At 41.3% G+C, this 23,725-nt stretch overlaps 2 protein-coding genes across 2 annotated transcripts in view; both read right to left on the minus strand.

Annotated features, from left to right (window-relative positions):
- Positions 1-1,470, minus strand: part of LOC138733454 (sushi, von Willebrand factor type A, EGF and pentraxin domain-containing protein 1-like) — an 18,593-nt gene extending 17,123 nt beyond the window's left edge. Inside the window, exons 1-2 of the mRNA XM_069880646.1 lie at positions 1,459-1,470; positions 418-792 (exon numbers count right to left, since the gene is read on the minus strand). Coding sequence (XP_069736747.1) covers positions 418-792; positions 1,459-1,470 — 387 coding nt within the window. The remainder of the gene's footprint in view (positions 1-417; positions 793-1,458) is intronic.
- LOC138733426 (sushi, von Willebrand factor type A, EGF and pentraxin domain-containing protein 1-like) overlaps positions 1-23,725 on the minus strand; it is a 152,185-nt gene that overhangs the window by 52,035 nt on the left and 76,425 nt on the right. Inside the window, exons 24-37 of the mRNA XM_069880597.1 lie at positions 22,864-23,065; positions 21,691-21,848; positions 20,628-20,829; positions 19,811-19,986; positions 18,468-18,592; positions 14,787-14,910; positions 14,084-14,254; positions 11,853-12,026; positions 8,597-8,716; positions 7,642-7,818; positions 6,937-7,021; positions 6,439-6,630; positions 4,614-4,781; positions 2,137-2,809 (exon numbers count right to left, since the gene is read on the minus strand). Coding sequence (XP_069736698.1) covers positions 2,137-2,809; positions 4,614-4,781; positions 6,439-6,630; positions 6,937-7,021; positions 7,642-7,818; positions 8,597-8,716; positions 11,853-12,026; positions 14,084-14,254; positions 14,787-14,910; positions 18,468-18,592; positions 19,811-19,986; positions 20,628-20,829; positions 21,691-21,848; positions 22,864-23,065 — 2,747 coding nt within the window. The remainder of the gene's footprint in view (positions 1-2,136; positions 2,810-4,613; positions 4,782-6,438; positions 6,631-6,936; positions 7,022-7,641; positions 7,819-8,596; positions 8,717-11,852; positions 12,027-14,083; positions 14,255-14,786; positions 14,911-18,467; positions 18,593-19,810; positions 19,987-20,627; positions 20,830-21,690; positions 21,849-22,863; positions 23,066-23,725) is intronic.

Consider the following 23,725-nt stretch of genomic DNA (forward strand, 5'->3'; position numbering starts at 1 on the left):
TCCACAGAGGATAGTTGTGTTCCCCATCAGTTCAAAGCCTGGTTTACATGTATATAGGGCTGTGCTAAGGAAGGTGAGGCCCTGCACATCAACAATGCCATCCTGAATTTCTTCTGGTTGGGGGCATTCCACAGGAATACATTCTGGTAAAGGCAAGCTCCATGAGCCATCAGCCTGGCATCTGATGGTAGACTCACCCTTCAGTAAAAACCCATCCACGCAGATGTATTTCACAGCGCTACCAAAATGAAGGGATGAAGTTAAGGGGTCACCAAAGGGGATGTATGGAGGTGCAGGACACTGTACAGCCTTGCAGAAGGGAAAGGAATCATTCCAGTGTTGGGAGGGCAAGCATTTCAGCACAGAGGAGCCATGCAAAACAAAGCCCTCCTTGCATGAGAACTCTACAACACCAACTTGGTAAGTCACCTCCCTCAAGACCAGCTGGTTTTCTGCCAAGGGTGGTTCTGGACACTTTGTTGGCACACATCTTGGGCTTTGCTTTTTGCTCCATTTCCCAGACTTCTGGCATGTCCAATAAGCATCTCCAATCAGCTCATAGCCTTCATTACAGAAAAATTCAACTTTAGAGCCCATATCAAAAGCTTCTCCCTTGGAGTAGCCATGCTGGATGGGTGGTGGTTTTCCACAGCTGCGGGGAACACAGTAAGGGGGTGATTCACTGTGCCATTGCCGATTTGCCTGGCAGATAAACACCGAGCTCCCAAACAGCTGGTAGCCAGGCTCACACTGATAATTTGCCTGATTCTCAAAGAAGCGTCCAGTTGTTTCCTGCAAAACAGATAAGATGGGGACATGTCTGAAATTAAGATGCATGAGTGAAGATGCCAGTAAAGGCTGTCTGCAAAGGAATGAATGCAAATAACTGACACAGATTGTCTTGCCTCAGATGATGCACTCGACTGGCAGGAAGTCTGACAGGACCATTGAAAGAAAAACAGAAAATTCAAGATTTAAAAGGCAGAAGCTATGTAATATTTCCTATGCCTCCCCACTTCTTCACCTATGAGGCCAAAAGATCAGAAGACAGGAAAGAAATGGGTCAGGAAAAGCTGCCACAAAATGGCTTATCATTGCGATCATTCTTTAGCTTACAGGTGTACACAAGGCTGCAGTCTTCAAACTACTTCTGCTACTTCTAAGAGACATTCTACTACTTCCAGGAGACATTCGTAAGTCACACACATTCAGCTGCAAGGTCTTGAGCAGACACCTGAGGAGCCCCTTGAAGCTGCAGGATGACCTCTGGCTGTACTATTAAAAATGTCTCTAACTGGAAGGAATATTGGAAGGAATGATCCTATCTAATGAAAACAACACAGAGTGATATGCATTAATTAGAGGATGTATCTGTGCAAAGTCTGAACAGAAATTGTTGCTATTGTTGCTGGAAGCCCATATAGACACTGGGATGTGACACACATCCCTGCCTGTCACCTGATCCCCCATTTTTAGCAAACGCAGATTCCCTAGTGGTTAGGAGAAGGAGGAGGGATGTTAAGAAGAAAAATGCTTTAAAAATTCCTTACCACAATATTACCCTTGTGCATCAAAGCACAACACAGGTTAAGTAGTTGTTACAGGTTTGATCAGCCACATGGTAATTTTTAACTTCAGGCATTATTACAATGTAATTTGATAAGGAAAGGGAAGTTCTGACTTGAGCGAAGAAGTGTGCTTGCATTCAAAGAAAAAAAATTACCCAAAGGTGATTTAGCTATGGCAAATCAGATTTCTTTTCACAGCAGAGAAAAGCGCAAGGTTTGTGAACTGGCAACAGTACTTTAAATGTCTCCAGATGGCACTGGAAAGCCACCTGTGGACCAAACAAATGAAGAATAAGACCTTTAGAAAATCAGTTGATTGTCATACGGCATCTTCAGTATCCTGAGACCCCACTTTAAGAGAGGAAATGCCACAGAAGTGTCTATAGCTTTCAGACACCATTCTGCTGCATATCCAATCATTTTTCCCTTTTCTTTATCCATCTGGTGATGTGCACCCTCAATTAAAACAGGAAAGCAGAACATAAGGAACAAAACCCCAACAGCAGCAATTATGAAGACATATTCAGTTTGCCAAGGTACTAGACACATGAGAAAACACATTATGTACCTTAATAAAGCCATTCTCAAGCTGCGGTGGTTCTCCACAGGACACTGGGTGGCACGTGGGCAAACTGCCACTCCAGTTGCCAGTGGCCTCACAGGTCCGTTTCTTCTCTCCCTTGATGTAGAACCCTTTGTTGCAGCTGTAAGCCACCACTGCTCCGAAGCTGTAGTTGGCCCCACTGGCATAGCCATTGCTAATGTGGGGAGGCTCTCCACAGCGAACGGGGATGCATTGGATGCTCAAAGGAGAAGGATTCCATTGGCCCCCTCGAAGGCACTCGATCTTGGCTGAAGTGTTCAGAACAAAGCCTTCCATGCACTTGAAGCTCACGATGGACCCAGCTGCAAACCTGGCTTTACTAATGGATTCCAGGATACTGTATGAGACAGTGGATGGCTTTTCACAAAAATCAGCTATGCAGTGGGGCATTTCCCTGCCCTCTGGAGGCACCCACTTCCCTTCTGCATTGCAAATTAGCTGAGAGTTATCAGCCAGGCTGTAGCCATCTGAGCAGAAGTAATAAGCTGTATCACCAAACAGGCGGTGGCCACTCTCTGGTGATGCATTCTCCACGTGGGGTGGTTCATCACAGGATACTGCCAGGCACTGCTGATGGCTTACACTCCACTTGCCACTGGCTAAGCACTCTATGGTTGCAGGGCCAACTAATGTGTAACTGTAGATAAGGAAACCACATAGCGAGTCAGAAAGACCAGCATTGTCAAATGCTACTTACAGTTTTCTGAAGCCTCTGCAGTACCACCTTGCTTACTACTACCCCAGAAGTACATGATCCTTTACAAAAGCTATGATCAAACTCAAAAGGAAAATAAGCCTACATGTCCACTGGTGAGGTATCAAAATGAATGATATCCTAGCACACCTTGTGTATATTGTTTCTCTCCTGTCTGTTTATCAGATTAGCATTCCTGACTTCCATTTGGTTGAAACTACAACAAATTTAGTATTGTACTGTGACGGTCCATACAATCCTCAAAGAAACAATCCCACTGAGAAACTCTTCCCCTTTGGCGGAACTGAATGCTCCAGAGTTATCCAGAGATGCTTTTGCACAGGGCACATGGCAATTTTGTAACAAATTCTTCCTGAAAAAATTGTTATAAAAGCCAATTAAAAAATTAAGGCTGAGTAGAAAAAAAATCATCTTTTACAGCCTAATTCTACCACGTGATTATTGTTAATGTAGTTATATTTCCCTAATATGTCTCTATGATGCACTGACAGGCATTACTCCATACTGCTCACCACTTAAAACCCTGCTGCTTAAACATGCAACAGTACAGTCACAGTACCTGTGACTATCTTGCTCTTCAGTTTTGAAATCTCTGTGGTGTGCTGCCACAGAAAGCAAAGAAACAGTAACTACTACAAAGTTCCTAGTGACTCTTTCCAGCTGTAGGCTGGAAACTGATTGTTCAGGTATTGATGGCAACATCTGTAAACATGGTTTGTCTTATTTGCAGGATTGTTTGGAAAGCCTAATGACTGGACTCCATAAAAAGGACCTATTATGTGTCAATGTTTAATATGATCCACTATTCATTGTCACAGAGAGCTGTGACCCTCTTTAAATGCTACTTTCCTATGCCATTCACAATGCTCAGACAGGAAAGAGAAGCAGCTTTTAAAATCAGTCAAGAAAACAGAATAAGGATGCTTTGTGTCAATTATGTTTCAAGCAATATTGCAAAGCCAGATTATAAGAAAAATACTGGCTTATCAATCTACCTTTTTACTGAGAAGGAGCAAAAGTCCTCCAGTCACCTAGGGCCTGACCTGGCAAAAGCTCTGCATAGCTGCTCTGCCTATTGGACACAACACAACAGTTTCAAGAAATTCAATTGGACTGCTCACAGGCTGTAAAGATAAGCATGTGCAAAGGTACTTGCAGAATTAGAGCCCATCATTATATTCATGCTTGATATCATCGAAGCGGAACCTCATCTTTGATGAAATACGAACTGAGAAGGTTACTACACTGAGTATATGTAAATTAAAGATAAATAATGCAGCTCAATAAATAAGGAGGCACATTTTTAAGGAAGCAAATTTTAGAACATCAGAACAGACAGTTCCCAAAACACACAAATCAGCTTTTTATAGCCTGAAGAAACATAGGAAATTCTTAATGATCAGGGCCTTGAGTTTACCACAGAAGTACTAGTTCTGTAGAAACTCCCAGGGAGAGGGCTTCCTATTGCATTGCTCTGTCATTCCCTACGATTCCTTCCGTTCCCCTCTTCCAAGGTGTATTCAGCTGGGATGAAACTACTTTAAAAAATGCCTACATGCCCCATAATGACTTTACAGCCCACAAAAGATCTCCACCACATTTAATTTCAAAAGAGTTAAGACAGACGCTGTAAAAATTAATAAGAGTGCAGTTATAAAGGACTTAAGAACCAGTGCACTGGTTTTACTTGTCCTGACTATCAGTCTGATAGTGTTAATCTACATACCCTTCCTTACAGGTGTAAGACACTGTGTTTCCAAAAGTAAAGTTGTTTCCATCTATGACTGCATCCTTGATGACAGGAGGGGATCCACATGAAACAATGCTGCAAGCTGGAGGTGTGCTGTTCCAGTTTCCTGAAGACGCACAAACAAGCACAGGAGGCCCCTGAAGGCTGAGACATAAAGACCATTATTAAGGCACCCATATCAGTCTAAGAATAGAAAATGAAAAGAGGTGATTTACTTCTCACTGACTTCCTGGCCTCAGTGAAACCAAGGGCAGTCTCTTACTGACTTCAGCAGAAGCCAGAATCTCACTCTCTGTTCATGGAAAAGCACTGCTGATGCTACCTAAAAAGCTGGTCTTCAGATTATTTGGAAAGAGCACTGTTAGAATTCATGTGGGACCTCAATGCACTGTGCAGAGACAAAAATAACTTCTGTTGTAGCTTTGCCCATCTTGAGCCACAGAAGAAAGTCACAGGGTGCTTAAATATTTATTTAAGCTTAAAGATTTACTTGTATGTGTTCAACATAACATCTATCTTATACATGCAACTAGGCCTCAGTCTGAGACCTGATTCATTCAAGGAATTACATACTATCTTCACTAAAAACACAGAAGGAAATGTTCCAGTTCAGATTTGTTTACTAAAGAAGCATTTAGTTCCTTCAGCAGGCAAAGGATACTGCTTGAGTGAATGGCCACATGGATTTAAAGTTGATGGCAGCTACTGGTTACCTTAGCTGAGGAAACAACAATGCACTGGTACAAAAGGTGTGACTCACTTGTCTAAACAGAGGTATTCAATGCCACTTTGAAATGCCCAGGGCAAAGCCCCTGGCCTCCAGCTGACTATGGTTTCCCAGTAGGTCCCACGTCATAACTGAGACACTAGACAGGGGGGTCTGATTTCCTACAGCTTAGTCTCAAACAGTATTACACTCCCATGTTTAGTTGACTGAAATGAGCTCAGAAGTTAAAGGAGGAGAATCACACTGACCTGGAAAGCCATTACAGATATGGTACAGGCCCTTGCCAGGGCAGTGGGTCTGCCTACCTGTGGCAATATGCTTAAGACAAATAGCACATAAGAGCTGCTTGAAGCAACAGACTGCGTCCATGCTTAGGTCCAGAAAAAATGTATGAGCTGGACACTGTTTGGGAGGGCTTACCTGGAGAGGTGACCACAGGAGAGAGGGCTTTTCTCACCAAGCTGTGCTAGGCAGATAAAGGAGTCACAACTGATGTGGTATTTGCTGCCTGTGTGTTTGTCCTAAGTCCATGGTCAAAAAACTCACTAACATTGTTAAAAACACTGCCTGATTTAGCGGGGTACAGATAGGCCCACACTGTGGATCTGTGACCTAACACTACACTGGACTGCAGGCAAGGTATCCATTTGTATTAACACGATTAAAACATTCACCAAATGAGCACAACTCACCTACCTACCTGCATGTGGACAAGGGAATACGTGCAGCAGGAAAATACAGAAAAAAATTCAGACCTAAACAGGCTGATATGAGACTGCACATGTCAGAGTAAGTCTGCTAGAGGTATAAAGAGGTATCAGGAAAGACAGAAACTTGCACTTTCTTTGATACAGCTTTACATACAATACCTATAGCAAACCCTGAATGACCTTGAACTGCTCCAATTTAGGGTGAAATACACAGAAGTACCTTCAATATATATAAAGTCTTTTAACATTCTAATTTAGTGCTTCATCTTTCTGAGTGACGATCCCAGATTTGTCTCTTTAGATGTCAGACCTTCTAGCAATCACGCCGCTACATTTTGCTGAAGAAAAAAGTTCCTGCATTTACCTGTATCCATTGTCACAGACATATGACACAGAAGATAGGTAGGTTGTGCCAGTGAGCATGTATTTTCCATTGCTGATATCTTGTGGGTTTGGACAAGTCACCACTTCACAGGAGGGGGGAGGGTGATTCCAAATGCCACTAGCAAGGCATAGAATTTCCTTTTCACCCACTAAGTTGTATCCATCATTGCACCTGAGCAGAAGAAAAGAAGTGCTATCACAGAGCCTTCTATGCACAATGTAGTCAGGCACCCCTTTTCTCTCTCACTCTCTTGAACCACACCTACATACACCATTTTTCTCTGCAGGACATAGACAGGTGTGACTAGAGTAAACATTCAGCTCTGTTAGTGAGTAGCCTCAGCTATAACCAAACGCCTTTTCATTACTTGAATCCTGCCTTGCTCCTCCCTTCATTTCAGTCACTCTCTTAATTCAGCCATACTCTTATTTGTCGCCAGATTCTCAATCAAGCATTCCAAACATACTGAATTCCTACCTGTACTCCACCTTGTTGTGGTAAGTAAAATTTGAGCCCAAAATGGCACTGTTCTCCGGAATAATTGGACTACCACAGGATATAGCTTTAAAAAGACATGAACACAAGAGAGGTTGACACAACACAAATAAAAAAAGAATAGATGATCGGGATTTGCTTTGTTTTCTCTTAAAAGGTTGGAAAAGTAAAGCTGTAGGTAACACTGTGTTCTTGACTAAGCTGTAATTAACCTATATATACATGTATACATATATATACGCGTATACATACATGTGTGTATATATATATATACACACACACACATATGTATATATATGCTCACCAGCCTGTCATCTCTGATTGCATTTTATCTACTGAAACACAGCTAGCAATTTTTAAGACATTAAGTTCCCACAAGAAAACAGGAGTCTGGGTGGAGAAGAAAGACACTTTTAAGTGCATGCATTAAAATGAGATGAGTCTACACCTTTGACACTTTGGAGAAGCTGTATAAGACAGTACCACTATGAATGTGACAACTACTGAAAAGCTTGAACTGTTGCTGACACCTCTTAAGACAACAGAGACTTCAACACTGAGATTCAGGTCTGCTGGGACAGGGTTTCATTAGCTGCAGTGGTCTCTAAAGGTGCTACGCTACTACTTTCCCCCTTCCACCTCTCTAAAAACAGACAGGACAATGTGCATTCTCTGCAAGAACCACACCTTCACAATATGGTATCGGATGGCTCCACTCTCCAGACTCCATGCATATAAGTCTAGTCACTCCTGTTAGCTGGAACCCTTCTTCACAGGAAAAAGTTACTTCACTTCCAACACTGTAAGTATCCCCATACAAGTGACCATGCTCTGGATTTCCTGGATTAACACACTTCACTGGTTCTGAGGAGGAAGAGAGAAACTATCAATAACAGAATTAAGTACCAGGTTTTATAAACAAGCTGCAGGAAACATCGTTGGGGATTTTCTGAGAGTAGGAAGGCAGAGCACACAGATAACACTCATAAGTAGCTTACAGCCTTACCAGCTTTCCTCTATTCTGCATGTTAGTGACAGGCACTGAAGACTTGTGCAAGTAAGCTTATTTTGATATGGAAGAGACCTACGTAACTGAGTTTGCATTTATTGTAAGAAGCAAATGCATCTTACAATCATTTTTCCCTCCGCGAGGGGAAGCCCTTTCCATTAGGTCCAGCCCTGAGAATCAAATCAGCTCAACTACATTTTATCCCAACTCAGGCTACTGTCCTGTTATCTCCATGCAAAGTCACTTTGCTTAATGTTTCCACAGGCAGCACAAACCCTACTCAGATATTTGTATTCAAATACTTCTTCACTGCACAACTCTGCTCTGAGAAAGAATGCATTGTGGCATGTGTTGTCAGGTCTTCAGCACATGTTCTTCATGTGCAAGAGGATTTTGCAGATGTACATGTCTTGAAGAAGAATCCCAATGACAGCTGTCTCCATACGGAGAAAAGGAGGAACTTCATTACACCCTCATTCAAGCCACAGTGACCTGGAGATGAGAGCATACCTGCCCAGTCCCACTGTCTCTCCCCAGAGATTAATTTTTCGCAACCGTCTTCTATAGTGGGATGCACAATACTGGCCTATGCAGGACCTTGGAAAGGCTAGACTGATGTTTTTCTTCCCATACCTGCACATTTTTTACCATCTCCTGTGTAAGGAGGGATGCAAGTACAAACATAAGATCCATTTGTGTTGAGACAAGATGCATGCTCATCACAGTCTGATCCAACAGCACATTCATCAACATCTACAAAAAAAGAAACACAAAAAAGATGTCTCTAGGGTGGTAGTTGTAATAGGTATCTGCTCTAAATTTCTGCCTTATTAACTGTCAAGTGGAATCACTTTCATTCCTGTAATTAAAATTTTTTTGATGTTCTAGTAAAAATATTTAAGTTTATATTCATGCTTTGTATATAATTTACTATACAATGTTGTGACTCACAAAATCAGAGATAAATCCTATTAACCTTCAGTCAATACTTCCACAAAAAGTATCTAGTTTCCAGGTACTATAAGAACATACAATGTAACCCAAGTACTGTTACTACTAGTTCAGTCAAACACTATGAGGGAGGACTTCTGTATTAAATACTTGTCTGGAAATCCTCCATTTCTCAAACTTTAAGAGGATAACTTGGCCAGGAGGTGAAACATTCTGACATAAATTAGAGCCACATCTTTGCTGAAAAAAATTACATTAGACTAGGAATGAGAAGTGTCTGCAGTTGCCAGAAAGCTTAAAATGAGTTCAAAATATATTAGTTATTATAATTAACTAATATGAATATAATGTCTAGATATGCCAGTTGTCATCTTATATTCCATGTGACCTGGTACCATACAGCAAAAAAAATTCCTCACTCCAGAATACTTCATATCAGCTTTCAAATCCTGACTATATGGAAGTGTTCTTGGTATGCAAACGAGTTTGGGCACTGGAACAGGCTGCCCAGGAAGGTGGTTGAGTCACCTTCCCTGGAGGTGTTTAAGGCACGGGTGGATGAGGTGCTGAGGGATATGGTTTAGTGTTTGATGGGAACGGTTGGACTCGATGATCCGGTGGGTCTCTTCCAACCTGGTTATTCTGTGATTCTGTGAGTTGTAAACTGCAAAGGGTCAATTTCCATGTATCTAACTGAAAAATGCTGGCACCCGGGATTATTCCTAATATAAATGAGACTTAGAGATAGAGAGAACAATTCTTCATTTAAAAGCCCTACTACATGACAACAGCTCTTGACCTAGGTATACTATGCACGCATGTAACAGGAGTTCTTTGCTTATTTCCAGGCCAAAATGCAACTTGGTTAGAAAAGCAACAAAATTCATTGAGTTAGTGTGTTTATTCTTCTCTGCTGTATGAGTCTGGCCAGCATGAAAAGAACCCAACAGTGTTTTGAAAAGGAGTTTCTTTCTGACACACAGGACAAAAATTTCAAATTAAAATCAAAATAGTTGCCAACTACACAAGCAACAGGAGAAGGTAAAGTGCTGCCACAGCAGAACCGGAATGACTGCTCCTCCTGTAATATCTTGTAAGGCAAGGAAGAGTGGAAGGACACCATGAATCAGATCCAGAACAGAGTAAAAGGAATGCCCGAGGGCACAGGCACATCAGATTTTGTTAACACCTGCTTGGAGCATGAATCTGAAATGTAAAGGGTGGATTAGGGTGCCGAAGACACTCTTTTTTACATTTTCCCCTTAATCTGCTTTGCTTTATGAGAGGCAAGGCAAGCTGGGAGGTGGACCACAAGGCTTTTCCTTCTCATCATCATGCTTCCTACTGCATGGGCGTCAAGCTATTTGGACAGCCTTGCAGCATCTGCTCTAAGCTTGCTTATCCTTAGGCCTTGGCAAAAAGTGCAAAGGAGAAAAACAAAGAAAGGAACAAGAGACTGGACAGCCTGTTTAGAGGTTCTGAATGAGTCCTGGTAGCCAGAATGCTATGAAATCAGATGGATCCTACTCCAAACTGAATTTTGGCAAAGGTAAAAGACTGTTGGCTTTTCTTTTGCTCTTCTTGACTGAAAAGAATATGTACTATACCCATATAAAATTAAGAGTCGAATCAAATCAAACACAAATCTTGCCAAGTTGTAACCCCACAACTTTCATGTTAGGTATAACTAAGACAGCAGCAATCCAAGAATGACTAGCTACTGAATTCTGGCAGGGACCTGCCGGAGACATAGCCATGCAAGAACAATCACACCTGGTCCTCCAGAGGAAGTGCAGTGCTGACCTTTCTCACCTTTCAGCTCCTACAGCTGCACCTGGCACATCAGACCCAGCTGACCAGGAAGTAAATTATGGTGTGGGAACTATGTGAACTGTCTGTACATGTACTCCCAGCCCTCTCAACGCTGCAGCTGCTTGCTGACAGGTACATGACTGACCAATGAACTGCTAGAATGGAAGAGGGGCACCCGAGATGGTCAAAGGTGATCTGCCCATGAAGCTCAGGGAATAATTCAGCGTGTGACTGATCACTGCTGTTACAAAGAAGATGAGTCAACAAAAAGGGACAGGAAGGTGGCCTTTGTTTTAGATAAATAGCTATCAATAGTTGAGCAGATCAAATGGTGATGTAAAAGCTTCTCCCCATGTTCCTTTAGAGTGTGAATGCCTCCCTGAGTTAATGAAACCAGCATGGGAGTGAACTGAGTCCATGGCTTAGGCCAACATAGAGTACAAATCCCAGAAAACTAGCAATGGGCTTGAGCTGGCGTCAACCCACGTATTCATTCCTTGCTGCTGGGGACGTAAAGTGTCATGACAGTAAGCATACTACAGAGACTGGTAATGGGAAACACTTCTGTATAGTGACTCAACTGTGTCTTGCAATTGCTACGTTTCCTAAACGTAACTTGCATTTCTTTGTATTCTATTATGCAGTATATTTTGTGTCACTCTGCTGAATCAGAAATCCTGTAGAGCATCAACTGACTTCAGGTAAGTAGATTTGATATTAACAATTATAACCTCCAGCCATGAAACATCTGAAAGAACCTGGTCAGAGAGTATGGGACATTCACAGTGATCTCAAGCACAGGGAAATGTACAGATTAGAAACAGAGAACGCAAGAACTTCATGGCTAAATGAACGTGGAAGGAGAGAGGCTTAGGAGTGCAATGTAGGCTTATTAAGTATAGGGTGTGTGGGGTTCAGGAGGATTGACAGAGAAAGGTGCCCAAATACAGGTTTCATTTCATATAACGATCAGCATGATATTTCAGAAGTGTGAATATTTTGGAATGTGATTTCTAAAGCTCTGGTCAGCCTTCACAATTTCAGAATGAAATCCTGCCCAAACCCAAGGGCACGGAAGTAGTGCAAGATTGCCAGCCCATGCAGCCATGTGTATGGCACATCTCACCAAGGCAAGACGGTGAAATGCTGTTCCAGCTCCCACTGTCCAGGCACGGCATCCTGGAGTCACCCAACAAATAGTAGCCATTGTTGCAGTGATAGGTAACAGTACTGCCAGCAAAAAAGTCCTCAGCTGAATAAAATCCATTTTCCAAAGGTGGAGGTACTCCACAGCTGATTCCTGCAAGACGAGTGAAAAAAGGGCATAGACATTAGCAGTGAAGACACAGATCAACTTCAGAATAATTCCACATGAGAGCCATCACCAGAGATCTTTTTCTCTGCAACTGGAGAATCCTAGCTGCAAGAGGTAGCTTTACTGATTCCAGTTCTGGTAGAGGTAGCTGTTTTGAGGGCACTTGCCAATCAAAGACTGAGTGGGACTCTCCAGCTTTTGCTATTGTTAGCTCTGGAAGACACATTCGTGACTAAGTTCTCAGCAAATGTCCTTCAGACATAGGGCACTTCATCCCTGTTGAGTTTTAAGGAAAATCAAAAAGCAAATTTGCCTTCATGGAGGTTTCTGTTACTTCCCTTCAATGAAAAACAAGTTCTAAGTTACTGTGTTTGACCATTACAAAATATAGCTAACAGAATACTTCTAAGAGATTACAGTACTGGTCTGAGACCAGGGAGTGCCAGAACAATTGAGAGTTCAGAATTGACCTCACATGCAACCTTGGGCATTGCTTCAGCTACAGTAAAGAAGCCTTTCTGATCCCAGCAGTGCCAGCAGAAGTCATTGCTGTACCGGCCTGCTAGAGGGTGCTATTTATTCTAGCAGAGCTGCCTCTGTGCATCTTAATTTCAATCAAGACTACATGAACCTATTCCAACAGCTACACAGCTCATCTTCGTAACTACGTGGATTCTAGCAACTCGCTGCTCCCCAGCCATATGCAAGGATCACACAACAAGACACTGAGAAGTGTTTAGAGCCTGTGGTAATGGAAGTCATGCAATTGCTGTAGAGAGATAGAACAATGACAGGCTGTCAGGGGATGTGGACCCGTGGTTTGTGGCTCATTGGCAGCAGGAAGAGGATTCTGGTGGATGAAAGCAGTGATTACAATGAGCCCAATTCAGTCAGAAGAATCTTTTCTGTACCACGTCTTCCACTATAAACCCTGCAGTTCTTCATGCAGGAAATAACTGTCTTGGACCCACTTTCATTCATCAGGCGTTTGTGGAACAGGCTGAAAATGGCTAGTGGGTGAGTTTGGCTTTCATTCACTCAGCATCATTATGTCAAGTCAACCCATCTCTGTCTGAGCTCTGTGCTCAGATGGTAAAACTACCTGGCCCAATACAGAAAAACCAGATGACAACACTAACAGGATTCTGGTGGTTTGCCACTGATAACACATCAAGAAAAGAGCAAAGCTGTCCCTGCCAGTGAACTTAACGCTCTGCCCAGCAAGATTTGCTTTTGTGTAAATCCTCACATGCATACTGTTCTTTAGGCATAAGAGGATATAGGTCCTGAATTTATGCTATGAACAACTGAATAAAGAGGAAGCAAGATAATCACATCAAATCTAGATTAAACTATTTTTAAGTTATTTAAATAAATTCAGCAATTTTCCTCAAACTATTGGTCAATTTTGGGATCATGCAATGCCTACTTCTGAAGCTGAAATGAAAAATACAGTCAGCTCCAACAGATGCCACTGCAGTCACACGTGCAGTCACAGCAGAGGAGAATCAAAGCAAAGGAGATGGCAGGAGCAGGAAAGCAGGAATTGAAGAACCTTCGCAACCTAAATGTATACAGCCCAGTTCCTTAGAAGAAATCCCATAAGTCTTGGAGACTCTTCTACATCATGACAAAAGTATCTGCTGCCTTTAAAGAAATTACTCTATCACATACTAATGCCAAGGCTTTTACTTCAAACCAGTTGTTCTCAGTGATACTTAAAAATCACACAGATATCCTAGCTTTTCCTGTGCACTTCCTGCTGCTACTGGGGATGAATGTTCAGAGTATCAGACAGCTGATCCACATGGACTCATTTCTGCCAGGGCCACTAGAAACTGACTGGAAAAGGTGACAGAATCCAATTGTGGTGTAGTTCCTGCTCAGTAAAACATGAGTTTAGGTTCAAGCATATATATATGCTGTAACATGGAGGGATTCAAGTGCATTATAGCTGCAGGGGTAAAGACGCCATGAATAGTGATAGGGTTCAAATAGAAGCTAGGGTTTCCTAATCCTGTCAGCCCACTGAGACAACTCACTTTCACAGCGGGGAAAAGGCCGTGTCCACTGTCCCAGGTTAAGGCAGTGCTGAACAGAATTTCCCACTATCTGGAAACCTGGGTCACAGGAAAGGCTCACTTTCGACCCTGGCTTTACATCAGCAGAAGAGGCTCGCAGATGTGGTACGGATCCTTGCAAAGATGGACAGTCTGTGGACAAAATATATGCATAGAGTAAGAGAGATAGCTGTGTGCTGAATGTATAGAACTATTATCTGATTGTTTGATCCTGTAGAAGTTTATCTACAAGAAAACTTTGGGAAGTGTTCTATATGCTACATCCCACTCTGGTTCAAAGGTTTGAGAATCATCAAAATAAAACATCAGAAAAGGAATCTCTAGGAAAAGAGGTGAGAGGTATTTTAATACCATCCCATTATTTTAAAGAAAAAGATGAGAGTAATGAGAATAACTTCTTTCTGACCAAACACTCAATACCATCTTCACTTTTTCCCCAGCTCAGTTCAGGAAGCAATAAATCTCCATCAGAGATTCCAATGAACTTTTGTTACAAAACCCTGGAATTCAAGGAATGAAAGACTGAATGTTCTAACTGTAAAATTATCAAAATAATTTATTCAAGGTTAGTAGGGCAAAGGCTGCAAGTTAGCATATTTGACATAATAAAAAAAGTCTTATAATATTGTTCAGAAAAAAGGGTTCTAGGAGATAAAGTTCTAACCAGCACAAAATATACTCTTGTAATCTATCTTCACTCTTCCAACAACTCCTGGCAGGAAATCTGGCCAGGCTAGTACATTTCCTTTCTGAAGTTCTTCTGGACAGGATGTTGCCAAAGATTTTACCTATGGATTTAAAACAGTTGATTAGGTGCTGTTTAAGGAACATGTAGAAAAAATTGTAAAAAAGTATTTCTTCCCCATTTACATGCAACACAAGAACAACTCATTGAATAAGTAACGTTCACCCTTTCTAGCCCAAGAAGCTTCTGGCTGAACTACTTGTTATTCTGTACTTACAAGCCAGCTAGCTGTGTACAGGCATGTGCTGAGGCAATATCTGAAGCAATACTTGTCATACAAGCAAAGTATAAAATACAGTTCTTGAAACAAAATTACATTTGTTGACATGAAAGAAAAATGTATTTATGACATGGGAAGGAGGGGACTACAACCCAGCATGCCACAGCACTTTTAAGCTATTCAGACACCAATGCAAATTATACGCAATAATAAGAATATGCAGACAGACTTTTAATGATGGGATGCCATATAAATATCCCATTGTGGTTCCCTGGAAGGAGCTCAGATGCCCCAATCACCTCCCTGAAGCAGACACAATTGTATCTCAGCCACGAGAAAGCACTGAAAAAAAGGTATGTTCCCTGAGGAAGATAAACACACAGGAAAGGGATAATTAAGGATTTCCTCTTCTTTTAAGAGGGAAGTGGTCTATTGTGAAAAAACGGTTATTCAATTAAGAGAACATGTTAGTAATTAGGCTACTGAGACTACTTCAGAGTCTTTGGCTCTTCTGTGCTGGAGGGTCATTCCAATAATTCCTCGGCAGGGAGAAAGGAATGTTTCCTTCAGCAGGGTGAAAAAATGAATTAAGAATAGTAAAGATGAGCAGCCCAGCAGGCTGTGTAGATCTCAGCACAGTCAGCCAACCCACACAAAATATGCAGCATGGCTTCAGGATACAGCCAACTAGTTAGGAAGCACAGGTGTGCCCAGTTCATGCTGAACAGTTGGGTAACTGCCTTTCTCAGAATGGTGACTGGTTTCTGTCATGTCCAGTGGATGAAATCAGCTACCAATAAAAATGTGCTATGCTGTCTGTCTTTGCAAGAAAGGAAGTACACCATGAATGTCAGACTGCATTATTCTCACATTCCCACTGCCCTGAACTCCAGTAAGGTGGATTAAACTCTCCTAGAGTAAGCTTAGCTGGAAAAGAAAGCAACCTGTTGTTTATCCTCAGCCTGTTTCAACAGTAGGTGCTGATGGAAACTGCTTAGGCCAAGGGCTGCAAACAAACTGCAAGGAATCTGCAGAGAAAAATTTCCAGTGTTAGAGAGGCAGGTTTGGGAATTACCTCTTCCAAGCCATATGATGGAGAAGGGAGGGCCAAAAGGGACTCCATAGTCCCACACAGACAATTCATATTTCTACTGCTGTCTGCTCAACAACAAAACAACCAGACTGTTGGTTTACGTATATAAAATTACTGTGCAAGTGGATGAACAACTAAAGTAAGTACACAAAATAAAACCTTAAGAAGTGGATGCTGTCTTATGTTATTTACTGGGCCACACATTCTGTCACTCTGAGATTAGGAAGGTAAGACGTAATGAACAGTTCCAGTTGGCCATAACAAAACCAGTAATAACAGGTAACAATAATTATTTACTATCCCAAGCTCAGAAATGAAAGTAAAAATTCCATAGGAAGCCTACTTGGCTCTGGTCCCTGTCTAGCTTCACATCTGTCTTTTCAGATAAGTAATATGGGTACCATAAATGAGGGGCAGTTGAAGCAGTTGAAGCAAATAGGAATTTAATCAAGCCTGTCATTAAAGACAGATGACTACTTAAGGCTCAGAAATTTGCACTTAGCCTTTTCACCAGTGTGTCCTGTAAAATCACATGTATACTTATCAATTTCAAAACTGCTTGTGAACAAAAACCTGAAGATTTTATTTGGCAATGCAACAACTGGTGACCTGAAAAGCCAAGAACAGTAGCAGATCGCTGAGCAGTTCTGAACCCAGCCAAATGAGCAAAGAAAAGGAGAAAGAAGCAGAGGAGACATTTGGATGCTGGAAGCAAAGATTCTGCTTTACTTCTATTTTCTGTTTATGTATTACTTCTTATTTGGATCATCTTCTTATTTGATAAATCACCAAATACTGGTAAAACTTTGCTGTTAAAAAAACACCAGGAGAGAAGCAAAACCATTTAATCCAAAGACCCTTCCCCCAAGAAATGCCTCTAACTTTGAACATTAGTCCTTGCTGTTTAAGTGTTACCAGCAGTTCCATCGTTTCTGACCCTCAGGATTGAAATACTAATGACCAGGAAGTGCGGTCATGGAGCACACTGTCGTAAGGTTTGCAGGTAATAACAAAATGAGAGGTCCAGTTGGCATGCTCAAGGACAGAGCTGCATCCATGGGGACCTCAACAGGCTGGAGGAATGAGCCAACACAGATATCATGAAATTCAACAAGGACAAATGGGAAAGGAAAAACCTCTGAATGATACAGGCTGGGGAAAGACTGGAGAAGGCGCAGCTCTATGGGAAAGGACCTAGGAGCATTGGCAGGTGGTGAATTGAGTATCAGACAGCTGTGTGCCCTGGCAATAATGAGGACTAATAGCATCCTTGGCAGTGTGAGTAGTGTCACAACCAGAAAACAAGGAAGGGATTATTCCCTCTTCTCAGTGCTTATTAGACTGCATCTGTAGTATGGCATGCCATTTTGAACTCCTCAGTACAAGAAAGACATTGAAAAGCTGGAGAGAGTTCAGGGAAGGGCATCAAAAAGGTGAAGGTCTGGAGCATTTGCCCTGTGAGAGGAGGCTGTGGGACCAAGGCTGGTTCAGCCTGGAGCAGAGACAGCTTTGGAGACACCTAGCAGCAGCCCTTGGTATGTATGGGGAGGTAATCAAGTCAGGCTCATCATAGCAGTGCATTGTGGGAGACAGAAACCTCAGTCATAAACAGAAGTGGGAAGTTACAGCTAGTTATAAAGAAAATAAATTCACTCTGAGGATAACTGAGCACTGAAGCTTGTCTCCCAGAGAAGCTGGGAGATCACTGTCCTTGGAGACATCTTTTTATCTAAACTTATTTTTTAACTCTCTGAAAATAAATGTCAAACCTTTATTTTTGGTGCCTGAATAAAAGTAGCCTAATTCTGTTATGCTGCCCATTCAGAGTTTTCCTGGGACTACATAGCTCATATTTTTCAATGCCTAGTGCATTGACAGAAATTCTGATACCTCCTCTGTGAAGTTTTACCGGAGCCTTCACACAGCAGGATGAGGGAACCATAACCTGTAAAACATGCTCTGAGCTTGTTTCATTCTTTTTTTTTTTTCTTTTCTAACAGGACTGCTAGCTTTTGTGTATTTCTTCATTTCTCTTTCACTGCTAAAAAATACAGAAAGGCTCAGTCAAAACAGAAAGTGACTAGAGTGTTGATTTTACCACATCTAGTTTTGCCCTGACCTACCCTGCCTACTACACTAAGCTTATTATCCTAAGCCAGAGTTACATCTGCTCCCTACAGTTTTCTGTGGGAACAGACGTTTACCCAATAAACTAACTTTGAATGCCTTTTCAAATGTTCATCCTATGCCTAAAGACCTGTGCTCCAACCCTGCAGTAAGGACTTACCTGCTGTGGAGACAAGACATGGTCCCAAATGTTGAGTTGGCTGATGGAGCCCACAAAAGATTCAGCTGGGTTGAATCCCTCTCCTTTCTGATCTTGCTCTTGACCCAGTACAAGTGCACCACCACCTAAACTCAGAGAATTAGAACAGAGACAAGAAACAAAGCCTCACCCCATATAAAGACAAAAAAGCAAGCAAATCAAAACTTTTGCCGCCCTAAGTTACTGAGATTCAGTATTGCAGGAGACCAGCCACCTTCAACTAATTCTCTCAGCAAACCTCCACGAAGCCTTATGCTAGACTGAGGTAAGTGAGTATAACAATTTGTAAGTGACTATCAAATACACTTTAATGCTAAACCCATGCTGACCAGAGCAGAAACTTTATATGGCTGCTTCAGGAATGGCATTGCTCCAAGAGACAACTTCTAGCTCAGTACTTGAAGCATATTACAGAGCAATGCAAAATGCAGCTTTGAGCAGATGGGGCATATTTTACAGTGCTAGCTTGCCCTTTCTACTTTATTCAAAAACTTAGAAAATCAACTAGGACAAATTTGATTCCAGATCCTAAGAAGCACATTGATGATTGGACAGTCAACGCTCTGGCATGCCGTATAAGGTAAATTTCCTCTCCTCATACAGTTGCACAGATGATATTGACATGCATTTTGTACGTCACAGAGTGCGTGGACAAGGGCAAAATTAAGGGAGATTGTAAACTTCCTTAGGTCTTGTCTCTGGCAATCAGTCCAACGTAATTGGCAAAGACAGAGGAAAGCATAAGGTACGTAGACTAAAATGCTTCACTATTTTGTTTTAATGTGGATAGTTTTTTGAATCTCTATGTAAATTTGGAGAGTGGCAGTATGAAAACACTGAGAACCAAATCTCTTTGCAGCAATCTAAAATCAGGCTTTTCTTAGCTTAGCCAGGAAAAAATGAAAATAGAACTTTTAAAGGTGTCTGAAAGTAACAGGAGAAGACTAATTCAATCAACTCTGAACACACATTTCTAACAGAAATGCCAGTTAAACTTAAGTTTGTTGTATGAGAAACCTGTTCTCACAAAGCCATTCCAAAATCAGCTCAGCACAGGCTCCTTTGTGGACAACACCAAAATAAGTTACTAGTTTATCCTATAAATGTACACTTTGTCATCAGCGAGGCTACGTGAGGGAACTGACCTCATGAACAAGAACAGCAAACAAGAGCCCTGTATTAGTGTTGAAAACATGAAAATATACTGAAAACACCAAAATAAACCTTTCCTTGCAGGCATAGCAAATTCTGCAGTAAAACCAGAATGAAGGCAACAGATCTGGTGTAATATAAATAAAGCATACCAGGGATTTTTGAGCCAACAGAGAGCCCACTGCCTCCATCAGACAGTTTTCCATCGATGTACACTTTCCATGCCCCATCTGTGCATGTCCACGTGACCGCAATGTGATGCCAGTTACCATCATTCACTGAAGGACAGTCTGTGATCCTCTCTTTCCCATTTATATAAAGAACCCAGCTGCATGGAAGGTAGATAAAGGCATACTGAGTTGCATGCAGCAACTTTAAAAACATTGCCTGTCCCACATGACTCAAAGAAATACTATTTGCCAAATAAAGTAACTATGTCTACATCATACAAGAAATCTCTCTTTAAAGATCATCATACAAGATACTTCTCTCTCTGAAAGCCTGGAAGTTACAGTTATCAAATGCAAAGTGTGGTGAAATGAGTAATGTGATTTTGTACCAAAACATGAAGACTCAAATCATGGCTGCATAGGGGAGAACAAAACTTGCCCCCTGGGTCCACTCCTACTTTTGGAGTCACACTACAAGTACAGTGAGTGCTGAACTCCATTTTATCCAAAACTTGTCTCAATGTATCATTAAGATATGATGCAAATGTAGTTCCGACAAAAATATCCTCCTTTCTAAACTTCACAGCTTTCTTGCCATTACTTGTCTACTTGGCAAAAAGTGAAGGAAACAGAGCAAAGAGAAAAACAAACAAACAAAATAAGCAATTCCAGCAACAGAGTTTGGATGTAGACTTTTCTGCCACAGAGTAAGCAAAGCTGATATTCAGACTTCTGGTCTATGCTTGCTTTATCAATTCATGATATCTCTAAGTCATAGAAAAGCAGAACTGTGATTTACCCATTGTAATCAGTCAGAAGAAATGCATTATCACTTCCATTCTCCACTGCATAAGAAATGGGAGTCCCATAGTTTGTGGTGTCAGTGGATTTCATCCAGAAGGTACAGGTGATGTCACCAAGAGATGGGAAAACACCATCAAGCATGACATATCCATAGATACCAGAGACTTCAAAATCAATATTAAAACCAGAGGACTGTTCTGCAACAGACAAAGAGTTTTCAGAGCTACATTCCTGAAACCCTAGAACGAAAAGTCAAATGGAATCCAAGCAAATACAATAAAATGGAATACAACCCATCTACCAAAATTATTCATTTAAAATTGATCAGAGGTGGAAAGAATGTATAGCAGTCTAACATCAGCCAGCATACAGAGCTTTCCAAGGCTACAAAGCACACAGGGTTCGAAGAAAGATTACTAGAAAAGAAGCTGATTATCTAACAAACAATGAACATGAACTTTGTTTTCCTCTGTCAATGAGATGCCATATCCATCTGCCATCCAGCAACCAAAGGAGGTGTCATCAGCTGGTTCCAATTTATTTACAAGAGTTAAGACTGAAAAACTTTTTTTTTTTCCCTGCTCTGGAATTACTGAGATACACTGCACTGGTGTGGAAGAGCACTTCTCTGTTGCTCTCCAATGCAGTGTGACATGCTTTACAAGGGTATTACATGTAAATGTACCAAGTGGAGCTTTCCTGAAAGGTGGATGTTATCAAACTCAGACACAGGATGGTAGGTCTAAATGACCTGTATGTCCTCTACCATCTCTGTAAAATCAAATATAAATTAAACTCAATAGACCTACTAGGTCGATTAAAAACTTGCAACTGTGCTTTGGAAAACAGAAATTAATACAAGTACAACATAGCATACATGCTGTTACTTGTCTGCAATTACACTTATTAATACCCTGTGAAACAGGCTCCACCCAGCCTCTCAGAGTCCACCACCCTAGCTGCTTTTTGGGGAAACTATATGAAATCAGGCCAGCCAGTGCAAAACTTCCCCAAATCCTCAGTTAAGCCACCTTTTTCTGACACTTGGTCCTGTGTACCTGTTTCACACCTGCTGCCTGTAAAGCCAGGGGGACATTTACAAACGTACGAGTTCAAGGCATCCACACAGGTAGCTTGGTTTAAGCAGGGACTGGAGTCACAGTCATTGATGTTTACTTCACAGTTTAGTCCTGTGTACCCTGCCACACAGAGACACCTACGGAGGAAAAAAGAAACACACTTCAAAAGTGGCTGCTGCCGAAAGAAAAAATCCTGTCCACAAGGTGTGGTCCACCAATGGGAATGACATATACTGAAAAAAAAATCAACAGAAGAGATACTACAGAACTAATGGAGTTCTGTTTTGGTTGTTCTTTTAAGTATGCTTGAATTATAATATTTCGTATTTGCATAATATTTCTTGATAGGGATGATACTTATACACAGTGTCCACGTCTCTTCAAATTAAATTGGGATAGGCAATCATTGCATTCCTGTGAGGGCAGCATGCCTTCTAGAGTCAACAGAACTACAGACGAGAGGTACTCAACTTTTCAGGCAGATACACTTACACAGGGGGAAAACCAAGGAAGTAGAAAAGCACCAAAACCTCTGGTACTTGGAAAGCCAAAGTGTTTGAAAGGCACAAAAACTCCTGGAGATTTGAGGAGGGAAAGAGTTATAAAAACCAGCTAGCAGCAGCTGGTCCATCTCTATACAATGACCTAGGATATGACACTGCTATCAGTATCTGTAACTTCTGTTCTCAGTTCAGATACCTCAAAGCTTAAATAAAAATATCTGGAACATTCCATCAGTGTCTGCATTTCAAACTCTATATTCTTAACATATACAGCTATCCTAGTCTTTCATGTTACAGAATATTATCAGGTACACAAATACTCATCACCTGTTCCTCTGGTGGGAAGCAAGACAAGGCCTTGAAGCTTAGGAGAGTGGATTTCTTTTGGAAGATCAATATTGAAAACATGCAGTCTAGCCATGCTTAAATGTCAAACTTTGCGTATTTACTTTGCTGTCTACCTTGTAACTTTTTAAGAGTGTGGACAAAAGGATTTATTTCCTTGTCTCAAAATCGCCTTTAATATCCATAAGGGGCCCATTTATTTTAGATCAGGCTGCCCAATGCCTTGCTGAAATCTAGGAAGATCGAAGTACCACAACATATTTGAATTTCCACATCATATTACATCAGTCATCTGTTTTTTCACCTGTAGCTGTTGATACCATCTCTGCAAGTAGCTCCATTCCTACATGGTCTGCTGAGACACTCATCGATGTTTCTTTCACACAAGACACCAGTAAAACCTGGGAGGCACTTGCAGGAGAAACCGCCAACACGATCTTCACAAATAGCCCTATTAAGACATGGGTTTGAAAGGCATTCATTGACCTCCATTTCACAGTGAGCACCTAAGAAGAAAAGAACAAAGTAACAGCTCTGCTTTGAATTAACCTAGGAAAGAAGATTACTAACCCATCTTTGTTTTTTGAGGACTGTTGCCAAATTTCTGGGAAACAGCAATCACCAGGGTAGTCATGCAGGATTACAAATTACTCCATTAACTAAGGTTAAGAGGTCACAGAAGACTCACAGGAACCAGTTTTGCAGTTGCAGAAATTAACCTCAGCAAACTGTGATGAATTTAGATGGATAATGCCTATTATGTGAGCATTTTATGGACTGCATTAGGAAACCACCTGAGAAACTATTCTGAGCAACTAATGAGAAGCTGCTACCAAAAACCTTAACTCTAAGGAGAAACATGAAAGGCAGAAACATATGATTCTGGGATTTCTGCTGTGAAACAGGCACTACGTTACAAGCACTTAAGAAAGAAGAAGCTGCATGTGATTTTATAGTGCAGCTCTTTGGCAATATGATAATCATCAGATATACCCAGTTGTTACAGAAAGCTATGAAAGCAGTAAAAAGCTGAGTATGGGGATGGGCAATTGTTTTAATATAGACTTTCTTTTTTACTGCTGTAAATATTTTCTTTTAAAACTAAAATAAATTTTAAATAAAAGTAAATAAAAATTAAAAAGAATTTTAAATGAAACCAATAAAAA

The sequence above is a fragment of the Phaenicophaeus curvirostris genome, chromosome Z, assembly GCF_032191515.1.
Source record: "Phaenicophaeus curvirostris isolate KB17595 chromosome Z, BPBGC_Pcur_1.0, whole genome shotgun sequence".
NCBI lineage: Eukaryota > Metazoa > Chordata > Aves > Cuculiformes > Cuculidae > Phaenicophaeus > Phaenicophaeus curvirostris.